Source organism: Paramisgurnus dabryanus, chromosome 4 (assembly GCF_030506205.2).
Source record: "Paramisgurnus dabryanus chromosome 4, PD_genome_1.1, whole genome shotgun sequence".
NCBI lineage: Eukaryota > Metazoa > Chordata > Actinopteri > Cypriniformes > Cobitidae > Paramisgurnus > Paramisgurnus dabryanus.
In genome coordinates, this window is record NC_133340.1 from 3,771,605 (window position 1) to 3,786,418 (window position 14,814).

A 14,814-nucleotide genomic window follows, 5' to 3' on the forward strand; every position below is an offset into this window, starting at 1 on the left:
ATGCATTTTTTTTCAACAACAATGTATATTATGCGCTTCTTTTCGAACAAAGAAGCGATAAAGAACATATAATAAATGTATAAAAGCATAGGCCATCCATGTGAGCTTCAAGTCTGCGCTAAACTCGTTTCGACAATGCGCATGCGCAACAGTGCAGCACGTTTCACTGAGCTCTACAGAAATTAAATACCATGATATAATTTTCTATTTCCCTGAATTTATGTATATTCTTTATATTTTTCAATAAATAAAAAAATACCATGATATAAATTAGTATTAATTTAATTAAAATATAATTATAAATGTAATAATAACAATAATAGTATGAAGATCTCAAATTGTGCATGAGTGTTTCTTTAAAGTGTAATGTAATGATTTTGTAAATGAGAATTGATAATAAAAAAACCGTTAAAAAAACTTTAAAAGTTTTATTCACATTACAGAAATCACACCTTCACACAGTCTATGAATGTTCTTAGCAACATCTGCTGTCAGTGAATGAGTTCTCATGAAAGCAGCCACCAACACTGTGGTTTCATGTGGACAGTATCTGTTGCCTATCAGTGTGGATGTAAATTCATTCACTATCTCCAGAGGAAGCCAGCCTTCAGGGATCCCAATGGCACAACTGTCTATTACACCATTCTTAATGTTCATGTCAAGCTGAATATTCACATCATCCACCACTAAAGATGTACACACACTAAATTTTGGAGTTTTGCCATAAACCCATTCCCATGTCAAAAGATCCTGTGCCATCTTATGAATACCAGGCATGAGAGACTCATGAGTGGGGTCAACTGTGATGACTGGACTGTCAAAACCAAATTCTTTATTGTATTGGAAAGCAACAGCCTCCATTATAGAGTTGATCTCGAGACTGGGGTCCACATCCAGGAGGTTCTTGACAGGAGAAGGAACACTAGGGGTCGCATTGCTTTTAATTACTTGAGAGTTATTACTTTTCAGAACCGACGACAATATTGGACGATCCACTGAACAAAGCAATGTACAGTGATGATACGCAGCGGTTCTTCCTAACTTTGCAGCAGTGCCTGAAATCTTGTAATGTCCTTTCAACAAAATATCAAATCTATTTGTTGCATTGACATCTAGATTGGGTCTTAATTGCTTCAATGCATCGGTGACAACAGTGAGATTCCTGTGACGGTCGTATTTCTTCTTAGAGGTAAAGAAGGTCATGTTAATGTTTCCCAAATCATGGAAAACTGTCCCACCTCCACTGCGACGTCTCGCCAGTGGGATCCCCAAACGTCTCATCAAAGGAAGGTTACATTCCTGCCAGGGATTTTGATGCCTGCCAATGACCACTGCAGGTGAATTTCTCCAAAATAAGAGAATACTCCTGTTTTGCAGATCGACGTGGTCATGTATCCAGTCTTCTAAAGCTAGGTTCTCAAATACCCCAGTTGACGCTGATTTTATTATGAGACATTTTCCCATCTCATCGAAGAAGGTTGCCAAACTGCTTTTTTGGCGAACTGATCCTGAAAGGACACATGCCTTTCTGGACAGTCTCAAAATCATTGCTGAATTCTGAACTCTGTAAGGTACAATCCCTACAGTCTATAGTACAATCACACCTCTAAAACTCCTCAATGGAATTTAATGTCGTTTACATCGACATCCGGGTCAACCGGATACTATTTTATTTCGAAGCATAATAAAAGTCTAATAGAGTTTTTTTTCCTTTATTGCATTTCAAGCATCTTAACAAACCTAAATAGGCTCGATTTTTTTATATATTGCACGTGACATCGAGTGATATTAAACATCAAATAATGTTACAATGTATATAACAGATACATTATTATTAACAGATACAGTTGGATATAACAGAATGTAGTACGAGGAATACTTATTACAAAGTAACATAAATGACAGTACATGGGAATAAATAAAAATACAAAATAAAAAAATAATACATCGTTGCTATTATTTTATACATTGTGAAAGGGTGGGTAAACCTTATCTAAATATCTATTAATTAGTGACTAGTGTTATTTAATATCTGGTGTGTTTTAACAACTTTTTTGTTTAATTTCAATTTTTTGAGGAAATCATAATATTTTAACTCAGAGCAAAAACAATAAAATCTGTTTTCAAACCTGTGACTTTACAAATGTGACTTTTTCCAAGCAATAATAACATCTTAATAGCATCTAAAGGAGTGAACCCCGTATTAGACAATAAACACATGACCAGTTTTCTTTTAATTCCAATATTGTTATTAAAATTATTAAAAAACAATATTGAAGTCTCAGGTCTAACAGAGATGAGGCATAGAGGTTCCTATGAAATCAAAACTTGCGCTTTCCGGTTCACGGTGACTTTAAATAACTAGAGCGCGCGTTGGCTGCTGGATCGTCCGTCAACGGCGCCGCCATATTAGTGGTGGCAACTTTACTCTCGTAGCAACTGTAGGTAAAATGCCTACGTCGTGTGCAGTCTGGGGGTGCACAAACCGTCACACACATCAAAGTCTCTGGGTATTTCACAGGTAAGACTGAACAATTGTTTCTGGTTGTGTTGGATCATTATAACATGTATTTTTTGGACTCTTTGATACGTTTATTTTGGTGGAGATCTAATCGGATCGGCCTTGATGTTCAACACATACGCGGTACAAATGATTTCTTATTCAAATTCAAGGCCATCGTCATTTACACATGACATTCAAATAAAAAAGGTTTCTGACAAAAATAAAATCCACTATATAGGAAAGATGTGTGCGTCAGCTGCTGGTATGTGCCTTGTTAAAACTAAACGTTTTTCTTTTGTTGTAAATATTAACCTCTGATGGAAGATGCCATCTACATCACTTTCAATTTTTATTCTTCCTTAAACTTATCAATATATTCATTTTATTAATACAAGTTATTAATAGATTCATTTATTAAATTTAATTTAGGTCACAGTGCCTAAAACAATCATCCATACATTTTTTTTTTTTTTTAAATACACAACAATGGATGAATCTGCATTTAAGAGCAAAAAATTTACTATTACAAGGCTGTTCATGATTTGTTATGTGTTGCATTATCCTCAGCCTAAAGCCTGACCCTTTTCCTAATAATGTCCCCTAAATCAACTAATTTAATGAGAAATAATTCACTACAACACACTGATACACAACCCGTTTTGAATCACATGTAGTGCTAATTATACAATACAGTCCAACCCTTAATATCATGACATCCACACAACATGGGGTGAGTGACAGATATGGAAAAAATAAATAGATTTGCTTAAAATGGAAGAGAAATTTACATATATATTGTATGAAAAACACTTGAACTAGTTCCAACAGCACCATATTAAATTATTTATTGTTTTTACAATAAATAATAATTATTGTGTCACCCTTTACACATTTCACACAGTCTCAAAATGTATTTAGACATCCAAAAGATGATGTCTGTGCCATTTGATTACTATCATTCAGTTTAAAGCCAAACAAGTGCAATTTTTAAAGAGCAAGAGGAATGTAAAGGAAATGCTCCTATCATGATTTCCTCAGGTCAGAGTTCAAGTTTGCTGGGTCTGTGAATGATCTGATTGTAGTTTGAATTTCTTTTAGGTTTGTATTTGAGAAGCTTGCTGAAGTCCGTCAGCAGCCTCTCCCAGTAAAAATATACGTCCTCCATGCGTAGGTGATCAAGAATAAACTTCTGACCCCTAATAAAATATAGAAGTAAAATGATCAACATAAGTATTAAGTCTGTATGATAAACTAGTCAATTTAACAGAATAACCAAATAAATGCATAAAGAACACATTAACCTCATAGCAATTTCTTCTGCCACACCATCGTTTTCTTTTACAAACTGCAGTAGTTCTCTAACAAGAAAGATAAAATTAAGTTATTACTAGAAGTAAAATACACATAAACAATTATGTGAAACAAGATAGATAATTAAGATGATAAGATGTTAAGATTACCTGAGGTCAGACAAGTCCTGTTTGACAGGAATATAGTGCACCCACGGCTTGAGCTGTGGATAGAAGAACTCAATCCACTCCTCACCAACATGAAAAACCAGCGAGCCACACAAGAACAGATGTTTGAGACGGAAACTAGCAGCAACACCTCTGAAGTTGAAGAGGTATCTGAGCACAGAAACACAGTGATAAATAAAACTGAGAAAATAACCACAGTGTGTACTGTATAAAGGTTTGTTAACTGAGCACCATTTGTCCTTGAGATTGTACAATTTCATTTTGTTATTGCTGTAATAGTTAAGAGTATAGATTCAAAAATTAGGCTGAAGAGAGGTCTTACTTGTATTTACAGTGGTCAACTAGGGGAACCTCTTTGGCTGGGGGGCTCCCCAGAGTGTCCTGATAAAAAAAGAGAAATATAAGGCTCCGTCAAATTTTGTGTCGCCTTTGAATTTAACTTATTAATTAAGCATAGTTTTTTTTAACATTTACTTATAAGTAGGGCTGTTAATTTAACACATTAATTAGATCTCTTGCAGAGTCTCTTTATTAACAACACAAGCTGCAGCAGAATCTGACATAATATTAGTTCATGACACGTCAATTTAAACCTTTAATTTCTCCCGCTCGTGTTAAAACGAAAGCAGATGTACTCCCCCACAGACCACCCCTCAGTAATCAGGACAGAAGCGGTCAAAAATTGACAAAAGAGATGGATAAAAATACCAGGTGTAAACATGAATGTGTCTCTCTTTCGTCTCGTCCACTTGTGATCTGATCAACCAAAACGCATCTTAAGTAAGGGATAATCCACGGCTAGCCATGCATTAAAGGGTTTTAATGCACGACGTAGAGGCGAAGAACCACCCGACGCGTAGCGGAGGGTGGTTGTCTCTGCGAAGTGCATTAAAACCCTTTAATGCATGGCTAGCCGTGGATTATTCCGCTTATACCTTGGTTATTTGCCAAGTTAAAGCTGTAATTAATGTTTACAGGTTAAATTTTTAACAGACGGGTAAAAATGACGGTCATTTTCCGAGGTTAAGTTAAGGCTCGCACTCCATCCGCTTTAAATAAAGTAGTGCTGAAATAAAACCTGCACACTTTAAAGAGAGACGCACTTATGTCTCGCTCACTCGCTTACTATCTCTGCAAGTGTAACTGTGTTACTATGGTTACCAATGTTTATAGTAGCAGATTAATTTCGAACTGTAATCAAACTGACTGGAACTACCTGTGCATTAAACGGTTTTAATGCACACCTTCCAGCCAATCAGAATCGAGTATTTAAACAGACCATGGTATAATACCGGTATTAACAGCCTCATAGAGACAAGGGGATGGGCTCGTTTTACTCAGGCATCCAATCAGTCTCTCAGGAGGATCCTCACATAGCTATTAAGCCATGCCCTAGCAACCACTGTTAAGCACCCTAGCAACCAAAACCCAAGTTATATCTTCAAATCTGAATGTCATAGAGACATGGGAGTTGGTTTATATCATTAATACTGGCAAGCAACCTATGGAGTCTCATCATTTTCCTCTGCCAAGCCAGTAAACCCTGTTTATATTATATACAAAATATTTTTTACTTTTTTATATACAAATATAAGTATATGGTCTTCACATGCAGATTATCTGTTGGTTTATGTTGGTTCAGTTTAATTCAAATAACTCTTTTGGTTTGGTGTACACAAGAGAGTAATTGTATTTAAAGGAACATTATGTAAGAAATTGATATCAATTATTCATAAAATGAGCCTGATGTGTCACTAGACATTACAAAATAATTTTCATTTCAAATACTTTTATCACTGACAACAGTGGTCTGTAGGGGTGTCACGATTATCCAAATCCTCAATTCGATTACATTTTCGATTCTAAGGACACGATTTGATTCGATTCTCGATTTTTACTTTTTTTTTTTGAAAGACAAAAAATTATACGCAATTATTATTATTATAGTTTCACATTAACATGCACATTGCGTGCTTTTCCTCGCATGGGGGTTTGTGGGCTTTACTTTACGCAAGAGAGCTTAAAGAGAGAGGATTCCTTCTTGCACGCACATGGACATAATGCGCGCGTCTTGGACTCCTCCTAGCATCTGAAATAAAACCGGTGCAGCTGCGCTTCTCTCTGTCTCACGTGCACTCGCATCTGTCCGAAGTCTAAACATAAACTAAAGTAGTAATCCTTACGTATTTGTTCAGTTTTATGCGTTTCATGCCAGCTGAGGCAAACTAACCCTTTTGTTTAAAATATAACCCGCTTCATCTTGGCGGCTCTTTCGTGCACATGCAGAGAGCTGGGCTCTGTCCAAGGCAGATCACTAGGTAGTAATTCTGTTTATGATATGCATTACAAGGAGTTGTAGCAATACATCCCTCGTGTTTTAAATATAAATCGCGTTCCGCTGGACCGATGTTTTTAAAGGCACCTCTAAGAGTTTTTTTTTCCCCCCGGTTGGCAAGCTGACCGGACGTGACATGGGGGCGTGGCAGCATCGATGATCCCATTTTTTAATTCGGAGTTCGAGGTTGTGACATAATTTCGATCGATTTAGATTTAAAATCGAAATCGTGACACCCTTAGTGGTCTGGCCAGGATATTGTCATTTAAAAAGTGGACTTGCAGCCCTCAACGGATGTTTATGTTGTCATTTTGTGTATTGGCCACCAGTTGTGTGATTGCAGTACCGGTTTTAGCCACAAGTTTTGTGATTGCAATACCAGTTTTGACCACAATCCTACATACTGTTCCTTTAAGATTTACAATAAGTAAAAATTTTAGATTTCATGTCTAACATTTACAGCTCCCATTCTGTTACATCTTTTTAAACATTTATAATAATTTCCCAGAAATATTTTCCACAGATAAAGCAAAAAGTGAACTGATTATTATTAAAGCAATCTCTTTTAAATTTGAAGCAATTTAAGCATGTAAGCAAAATCCTTGAAACCATCCAATTTTCAAGGACTTTATTTCCCAATAGGTTCTTAGTAATATATAAAACTAAATTTGATACATGCTTGTTTAATGAAAAAAAATTGGTCTGACGTCAGACCTACCTATTGCCTGTAGAGTATTGAATGTAGACAACAGCTGAAACATCTACATAATTACACCTCGATTGTAGATAGGACTGTACCAAAGACAAAGGACACACCACCTAGATACTTAAGGGATACTTAGCAATCAATTGCTTGTGAAAGTTAAATTTTTTGTGACAATTGTAGGGAAGAAAAGGATAGACAAACCTTCTCTGACTTCCAGGCCTGGTTCTTTGTGTACTCAGCATCCACAACATCAGGGGCCTCTCGAGAAAGAAGGATCAGAGGGTCTCTCTCAGAACTGGTTCTGCAATCAATGAAAAATCCTCAGCAAATGCCATTAACAATATTAAATATGTAAATAATATAAAATTAACTGACCTAGAGCCTCTAAAGAATCCTTTTGGACTCTTCTTCTTCCAGGGCCACTGTGCAGCTGATCTAGAGAGTGTTTAATTATTATATTGGAGTAAAATTAGTGCACCCTTCACTTTATAAATAAACAATCTTACCCAAACTTCACGTTAACTGGACTAGGAACCTGTGACACCTTATACATTACACTACATTGTCACTTTATCTCCACTTAACACTTTAAAAAATATTGTCACTTTCCCTGTATTCCTTCCTGCACTAGGAATACTGGGGAAACGCTTGGTAAAAGTTGGCATGAGGAACTGCATTTTTTTTTACAGTATGCAACCCACTTGTTCAGGTCAGCCCTCATTAGGTCCCATCGACCCAGTCCAGTGGGATAAATAGGCCATATAGCAGGTCCTCCTTCCCAGAATGTCCATGCTGGGTACATGACGTCCTGGTAGTCTGATGTCTGAAGACAGGTATGTTTCAGTATGTTAGTAATACATTTAAAACAATAATAACATAACTAAACACTTTGAATTTAAAGTATATAGTATTTGTCCTATCCTGATTTTTTTTATTATTATTTTTCATATATGTTACACTTAAATGATTCACATTTTTAAACTCATTGTAACATAACACAAAATTTGTCATGATTTTATTTATTAAAGGAAAAAAGCCATCCAAATCAACCTGGCCCTTTGTAATAAAAGTAACTGCCTCCTAAACTAGTGGTCTTAAATAACCTTGGTGGCCACAGCTTTGGTCAGTCAAACTAGCAATGAGTATTTCACATTGCTTTACAAGAAATTTTGGCCCACAGCCTGTTTAAGTTTATGTCAAAGTATCCCAATCAGATTTTAGTCTTTGACAAAACCTTAATTTAGTTTTTTTCATCCATAGAGAGGTGGACTTGCTTGTGTGTTTCCGAACATTGTCCTACTGCAAAACCCAAGTGCGTTTGAGCTTAAGGTCACAAACTGAAGGCAGCACACTTTCCTTCAGGATTTTCTGGAAGAGCCCAGAATCCCAATGTCCAGGTCCTGAAGGTGTACAGAAGCCCCAAACCATCACAATACCACTGTCATGTTTGTCCATTTCATGACATGCTGTGTTAGTTTTACGGCAAATGTACTGGGACACATACATTCCAAAAAGTTCAGTTTTTGTCTCATCGATCCACAGAAAATTTGCACAAAAGTCTTGGGGATCATTAAGCTGTTTTTTTTTGGGCAAATGTAAGACAAGCCTTTGTGTACTTTTTGGTCAGCAGTGACTTCCACCTTGGATGTCATTTTTGCTCTCTTTCTTATTGCTGAATCATGGACACTTGGTTCTTTAATGATTCTGAATGAGTCACCATTGCGATCTTGGAGTAGGGATGGGACGACTACCGGTTTCACGATTAACCACGATAAAATGTCCCGACAGTTAGTATTATCGTTTAAAATTTAATTATCATTACAACCGTGTCTGATTACCGTGTTTTTTTACCACAGAAATAATTTCGGGGACATGAAATATTAAATTGTGATAACCTTGTTCAAATGTTTTCAGTGTGTGTATCAGATCTTTTTTAACATTTCCATCTCATTTTAACAAAACCATGATAATATTGATAACCGTGATAACTTTGGTCACTATAATCATGATATGAAATTTTCATACCGTCCCATCCCTATCTTGGAGTAATTTTGGCAGGCCAGCAACTCCTGGGAAAGTTTACCACTGTTCCAAGTTGTCTCCATTTGTGGAAAATTCCTCTCTCAATGGTTCGCTGGATTTCAAAAGTCTTAGAAATGCCTTTGTAACCCTTTCCAAACTGTTACATGTCAAGTACTTTTAGGGAGGGAGATTACTTTTAAGTAAAATAATAAAAAATTGAAGTACTTGTTTTTATGAAATGTAATCGAGTAAAAAGTACAATATTAAGTAAAGTTTGCAAAGTAAAAATACTCAAGTACTTTACACCTCTCAATTTCAGTGCACCACAGTTAAATGTTTTTTTTGTCCAAGTAACTTGGCCAAAAGACAGGTTCTTATATGAAATTATTTTTTTATATTATTTAAACTGTAAATTAGAAACCTAAAAGAAGAAGAGTTGTAAGAATTTGTTTGAATAATTAAGAAATTGGAGTAAAAGATGGGTCTCTTCTTTGAAAACCCAACCATGGAGTTTTTAGACTAAAACAGGGTTTGTGGCATTTGCAAAAATCTTTGTTTTGGAGGACTGAAAACTAGAGTAGCGTGTATGTCCATATATGTATCGCTGCAGCCCGGAGACAGCAGGTGGGAGGAGCTTACACCGCAAGTGGGAGGAGCTTATGCCGCAAGTAGGAGGGATTTCAGAAATTTGCAAGTAGACAGAGTTTACGCCGCAAATGGGACTACGGTGAATGAGTATGTCAGGTGAAACCATAGGTCAGGCTGTCTTTATTAAAGGCGTACCTATTATGAATTAAAACAACCCTCTGTGTGTGTGTGTGTGTGTGTGTGTGTGTGTGTGTGTGTGTGTGTGTGTGTGTGTGTGTGTGTGTGTATACACACCTTGCTGAAGGACAATACAGGCAGGACTGGCTGAACCCATCTAGGAACCTGAGGATAATCACGCACATTGATAATCACCTCCAAATCTGGTAACTTGTCAATCACTTTTAGTATGAAGTGTTCAACCCCACTGCATCTGTGAAAATGATAATAAAGGATTCTTATGGAGTTATTTATTCAACATACACATGACAGGTTCATAATTCACCAAAAACACAATCCTGGTCATATTTGGCGGTAGCTTATTTTACTTACCTTGCTGGGAACATGCAGCTTTGTTCCCTGTAAAGCTTGTGACCAATTATCTGGTAATGTGTCCCAACACCTCTTTGAACAGTGTCTGCCATCAGCTCCTCGGATATGCCATTTTGAAACAACTTAAGGTCATTTTTCAAGACACTGCAATCAAACAAACTGCAGTGGTAAGTATAGCCCATAGTATTCAATATTTAAATAATGAATGCATGCAAGAGCTGCGATGAAACAACTGCTGCGATTTATATTTTAGTTTACCTAAGATAGCAGCTGTAGTTTTCCTGAATACATGGCTGGTAGTTCTTTTTGGCATATGTGATTTTGCTGAGGTATGACTGCCAGGGTTCATCTTTTACGAAAATAGAGAGAGAGAAGTTTCAAACGTTGTACTGTCATAATCAGACCTAGGAACAGAATCTAGACACATTTAAAGAAAATTAATAATATTTATTTACAAACTGAAAAAAACGATGCTAATGTGCCACTGCTTGGAACTGCTTAATGTAACTTAGTTTACTATTTAACGTACTAAGCATGTATCTGACTCACCAAAACATTCGTATTTATAAGCATTAATACAAAAACGTAAAAATACTTACTATTATCCGAAAGACAACATTCAAATAAGTTACAAAAAAAGATGAAAAGCAACATGGACAGCCACGATAGCTCCATTTTTCTAAATCGATTAACCGTGACTGGCAATAGACATAATAAATGACTAGACGGGACATTGTCGCTTTGACTCGTTGCTGCGTTTTGTCAACGGCACCGCCACATTTGTCCGGGCAAGAGTGCCCAGCAAACACGAAACGTTTCTACAACTTCTCACAACGTTTTTTTAGTTTGCATTTAGGGTAATTTAACTTATCTTGTTCCGAAGTCAATGTTTTTAGAGGGGCTTTGGTTAAATGACTTAAATAAGATGTTGGGTTAATACAAGCTCAATATAGCTTCACTTTTTTTCTACGACATAACAACAGACCAGTAATATCCTCAATCTCTTTAAAGCTTTTACGTGTCTTTTAAAGGGGGGTTGCTTACCAATTGATACATGGTACTACAGACGTTGTTGGGCAATACAGACATAAAAGAAATACCTAAACCGCTTTGGACAGCTCCAGCGATACGTCAGCGACGCCGCCATATTAACGATGGCAAAACTAGCTTGCAAACAAATGCATGTAAACGAGGGAGCTGCATGTTTTTTTTTTTTTTTTTAGATATAAACCACACTGTGACAAGATACCCAAGTGAGGAGATCGGAAATTGTTTATTCTTTTATTGTTCGTTTTAGTTTAAAATAAATACAAAAATGAAATAAATAAATGTTGAAATAAAATTTAATTTTAAATCAAATATACAACTTAAGTTTACTACAATAATTATTTTTTTAATGTCATATGTACTACCAGTCAGCAAATTTAGAAATAACCAAAAGGTGGCACTGTGGGTGAAGTTTAGTGGCTATGATTAAAGGGATAGTTCGCCCAAAAATGAAAATTCTGTCATTTTTGGGGCTCACGAACCGTTTGGTTACAAACATTCCACAAAATATCTTCCTTGGTGTTCATCAGAAAAAAGAAATACATACAGGTTTGTAACAACATGAGAGTGGATAAATGATGACAGAATTTTCATTTTTGGGTGAACTATCCCTTAACATTTATGAGCTTTCGAATGTCATAAATCCCAATGTGGTTAATGATTAAGATTTAGAACAAGATTAGACAAAATGCAATCATCTTGAAAGCGTTTTGATAAAAAGTTTAACGTTTACTCTCTGTTCTGTCTGTGTGTATATCTGATTTTCCAGGAAAATTAAAGCTTTTTTGACTGCTCTTATCTGAAAGTTCACGATGAAAGTGTTTTACACCTGGAATTTAGACACCAATCTCTGTTTAAATATCATAGAGTAATTACTAAATTTTAAAATGTTACTTTACATGTTGAAATACATATTGAGATATGATCCTTTTTATTTAATCTGATCTAGTATGAATTATGCTACTATGGGAATCATCATGGGGTGTGTTTTGCACTCTCTGCAAATAAATAAATAAAAATATAATGAAACAAAGTAATATTTTGAAATGAACATGACCTAATATTAATAATTTACCTTGTTTATATCACAATATCACATAGAAAGCAACAATTATGTCAAAAATCAAATAAACTATTATTTCTTTGACCCTTTTGATAAATATGCTCATCCAAGCAATGGCTAAAAAAATAATAATTTTGTAATTAACAATTGGGGTTGTTTTTGTTGGTCTTTTTATTTACATTCAATAAACAATACAAAAACATTAATCGACAATGATGGATTAAAACACACCAGATATTAAACAACATTATGAAGTCACCAATTAATAGTAATATGATATTTAGATAAGGTTTATCCACCCTCTCACGCTGGTTTAACGATGTAATATTTTTTCTTTTATTTTGTACTATTATTTATTTATTCTTATTTTTAAATATTATTTTATGCAACTTGTTTGGTTTTGTTTAATAAGTATCCCTCGTACATTCTGTTCAATCCAATAATTATACACTATAACATTATTTGATGTTTAATATCACTTGATGTTATGTGCAATATTCCATAAAGAGTTATTGGAAAAAACAATAAGGGAGGGAATCAGCGAAAGTCACTTTTCTGAAATCAGATTGGCCCGTTTGTCTTCTCTGATTGGTTGCTGAACAGAGTGGGCGGGCTTTACGCGGAGCTCTGGACGGATGTTTCCGGTATGAACGTTGTTTGACAGTTCAGGACGGATCCTCGCTTTCAGGTAGGGTTAACAACCAAACGCAGTTTACAGTATGTTTACAGCCAATCCAGCGTACATGGCAACACATTGTGTATAAGAGTTTGTTTAATATACGCGTGTTTCTGTAAGAGTTTGCCGGTTGACGTAGCAGATAGTGCGGTGTGTTGGTCAGTCGAGGTCACGGCACAGCATCACCGCCAACAAATCACATAAAACAATACATGTGGGGAAAATATCATAGATTATCGCGAGTTGCGATAGGTTACGTTTCTGTATTTTCTTTCGCTTTATTGTACTCACGTGTTGTCTAATGATCAGAAGTGGTGCTGTTTCATCACGTATCCAGTTACATGCTAATGACATCATGTATGATGCACATCAATTGATGCTTCTTGGATTTAGGCTTCGCTAGTATAGAATGTACTACAACAATATGTAGCAAGCATAATGTAGAGTCTGTACTGGACCAGACTGCTCCAATTGTTGTTGTTTGTGGCAGAAACTAATTATTTATAAATCAAAGATTATAACAGAATGACTGAGCTTGTAAACAAAGTGCTTCATATTGCAGATTTATGAATTGTCATGTGTTATTTATGTGTGTGTGGTCCTCTGTTAACTGTAACTGTCCATTATTTCCTCACTGTCATGCTTAACACATACTAAGGGGCGGGCGTTGTTAACAACAAATAACAGTCCATTAGCGAGTAAAAAATTATTGATATTTTAGCCTCTCTCTCCTCTTGGCCGGATATCATTATTTCCTCACGTTCCAGGGTTTATACTCACGTTCAGATTTGTGTGTGTGTGGTCAAATCTCTGTCTAAATCAAATCCTCCCCCGTTACTGTGATGTCAACACCAGAGAGTTGTTTAATATTGGATGTTTATGGGCGAAATTAAACAAAGTGTAATTTGTGTTGGAGTTTTGACTCTCATAGTATTAAGCATGCTTATGTGGGTGATGAATGTGAATGAATGTATTGTATTATATGGTACATATGTCAGCAAAAACTGTTTGTTCAGTGGATGTGCATTGTGTTTATGATGTGAAAAGACTGAAACTGTGGGGGTCAGGTAAAGGGCAGTAAGAAGATCAGAATGAAAACACACTGGTAGACTGTGTTTGTGTGTGTCATTGTGTTTGTGATGATGACATCAGTTGGGGAAGGGTTATGATTGGACAGTTTATCTGCTGACTGTCATCTTTGTCTGGCATGTTAGTGAGATTTAGATTAACTCTACTATTACCTAAACAATCGAATGGAATATCTGTCATGCGGTTTAGGTATATTTCCAGATTTTTTTAAGTTTTATAAACTCACTACAATGCCATCCCTAATGATTGTAAAGCATTATTAAGTTTAAAGTTATTAAAAGATTTATTGCAGTACAAATATTTAATTGAAAATATTTCTCCTCAAGTTTAAACATCCAAGTGTAGCCAATATTTCAGTTTGAATGTGTCACACTATTTATCAAACACAGTTTCCATTTTTTGTTATCCATAAAAATGTAGAGATAGATAAATATTTTAGAAAAGTGAGTCCCTCACAAAATGTTCATCATATTTGGGGGTCCTTTAATTCATAAAGTTTGAAAACCTTTGGCTTTGTTTGATACTCATGGATGCAGTATCACTCACGGTGCATTCACACAGAGCGTAAGCGTTAATGCTTCCCATTCACTTTTAATGGGTGACGTCATGCGTTGCCGAACTGAATTGTGGATCCTTCGCCGCCGCATCAGTGCCGTTGCTCGTGGCAGAAGTTGAACATTTCTCAACCTTTCAAGCGGCAACGCGTCCGTCAGCCAATCATATCGCATTATGCCAATTACGTTTTGGAAGACCGGAGC

The 14,814-nt window shown here is 35.9% G+C and overlaps 3 protein-coding genes across 7 annotated transcripts in view; 1 reads left to right on the forward strand and 2 right to left on the reverse strand.

The window, feature by feature from the left end:
- Nucleotides 1–432: 432 nt before the first annotated feature.
- On the reverse strand, nucleotides 433–1,598 carry LOC135746743 (lipoyl amidotransferase LIPT1, mitochondrial-like). The gene has a single exon (XM_065265420.1). The coding sequence runs from the start codon at nucleotides 1,546–1,548 to the stop codon at nucleotides 433–435; it is 1,116 nt and encodes a 371-aa protein (XP_065121492.1). The 5' UTR covers nucleotides 1,549–1,598.
- A 1,750-nt stretch (nucleotides 1,599–3,348) lies between these two features.
- LOC135746619 (protein O-glucosyltransferase 1-like) lies at nucleotides 3,349–10,894 on the reverse strand. 2 transcript variants are annotated; one of them, XM_065265258.2, is made up of 11 exons: nucleotides 10,781–10,894; nucleotides 10,440–10,530; nucleotides 10,182–10,325; nucleotides 9,927–10,062; nucleotides 7,724–7,845; nucleotides 7,398–7,457; nucleotides 7,224–7,323; nucleotides 4,304–4,362; nucleotides 3,964–4,131; nucleotides 3,805–3,861; nucleotides 3,349–3,699 (listed from the first exon to the last, which is right to left on the reverse strand). In XM_065265258.2, exons 1-11 carry the CDS (start codon nucleotides 10,854–10,856, stop codon nucleotides 3,543–3,545), a joined length of 1,170 nt encoding a protein of 389 aa, XP_065121330.1. In that variant the 5' UTR covers nucleotides 10,857–10,894; the 3' UTR covers nucleotides 3,349–3,542. The 2 variants fall into 2 exon arrangements, with proteins under 2 accessions (XP_065121330.1, XP_065121331.1); XM_065265259.2 differs by having other exon boundaries at nucleotides 10,440–10,598; nucleotides 10,781–10,857.
- Nucleotides 10,895–12,901: 2,007 nt separating this feature from the next.
- LOC135746834 (patatin-like phospholipase domain-containing protein 6) overlaps nucleotides 12,902–14,814 on the forward strand; it is a 31,603-nt gene continuing 29,690 nt past the window's right edge. For all 4 annotated transcript variants that reach the window (XM_065265554.1, XM_065265553.1, XM_065265555.1 and 1 more), the window contains exon 1: nucleotides 12,902–12,979. The gene's annotated coding sequence lies outside the window, so the exon portion shown is untranslated. The remainder of the gene's footprint in view (nucleotides 12,980–14,814) is intronic.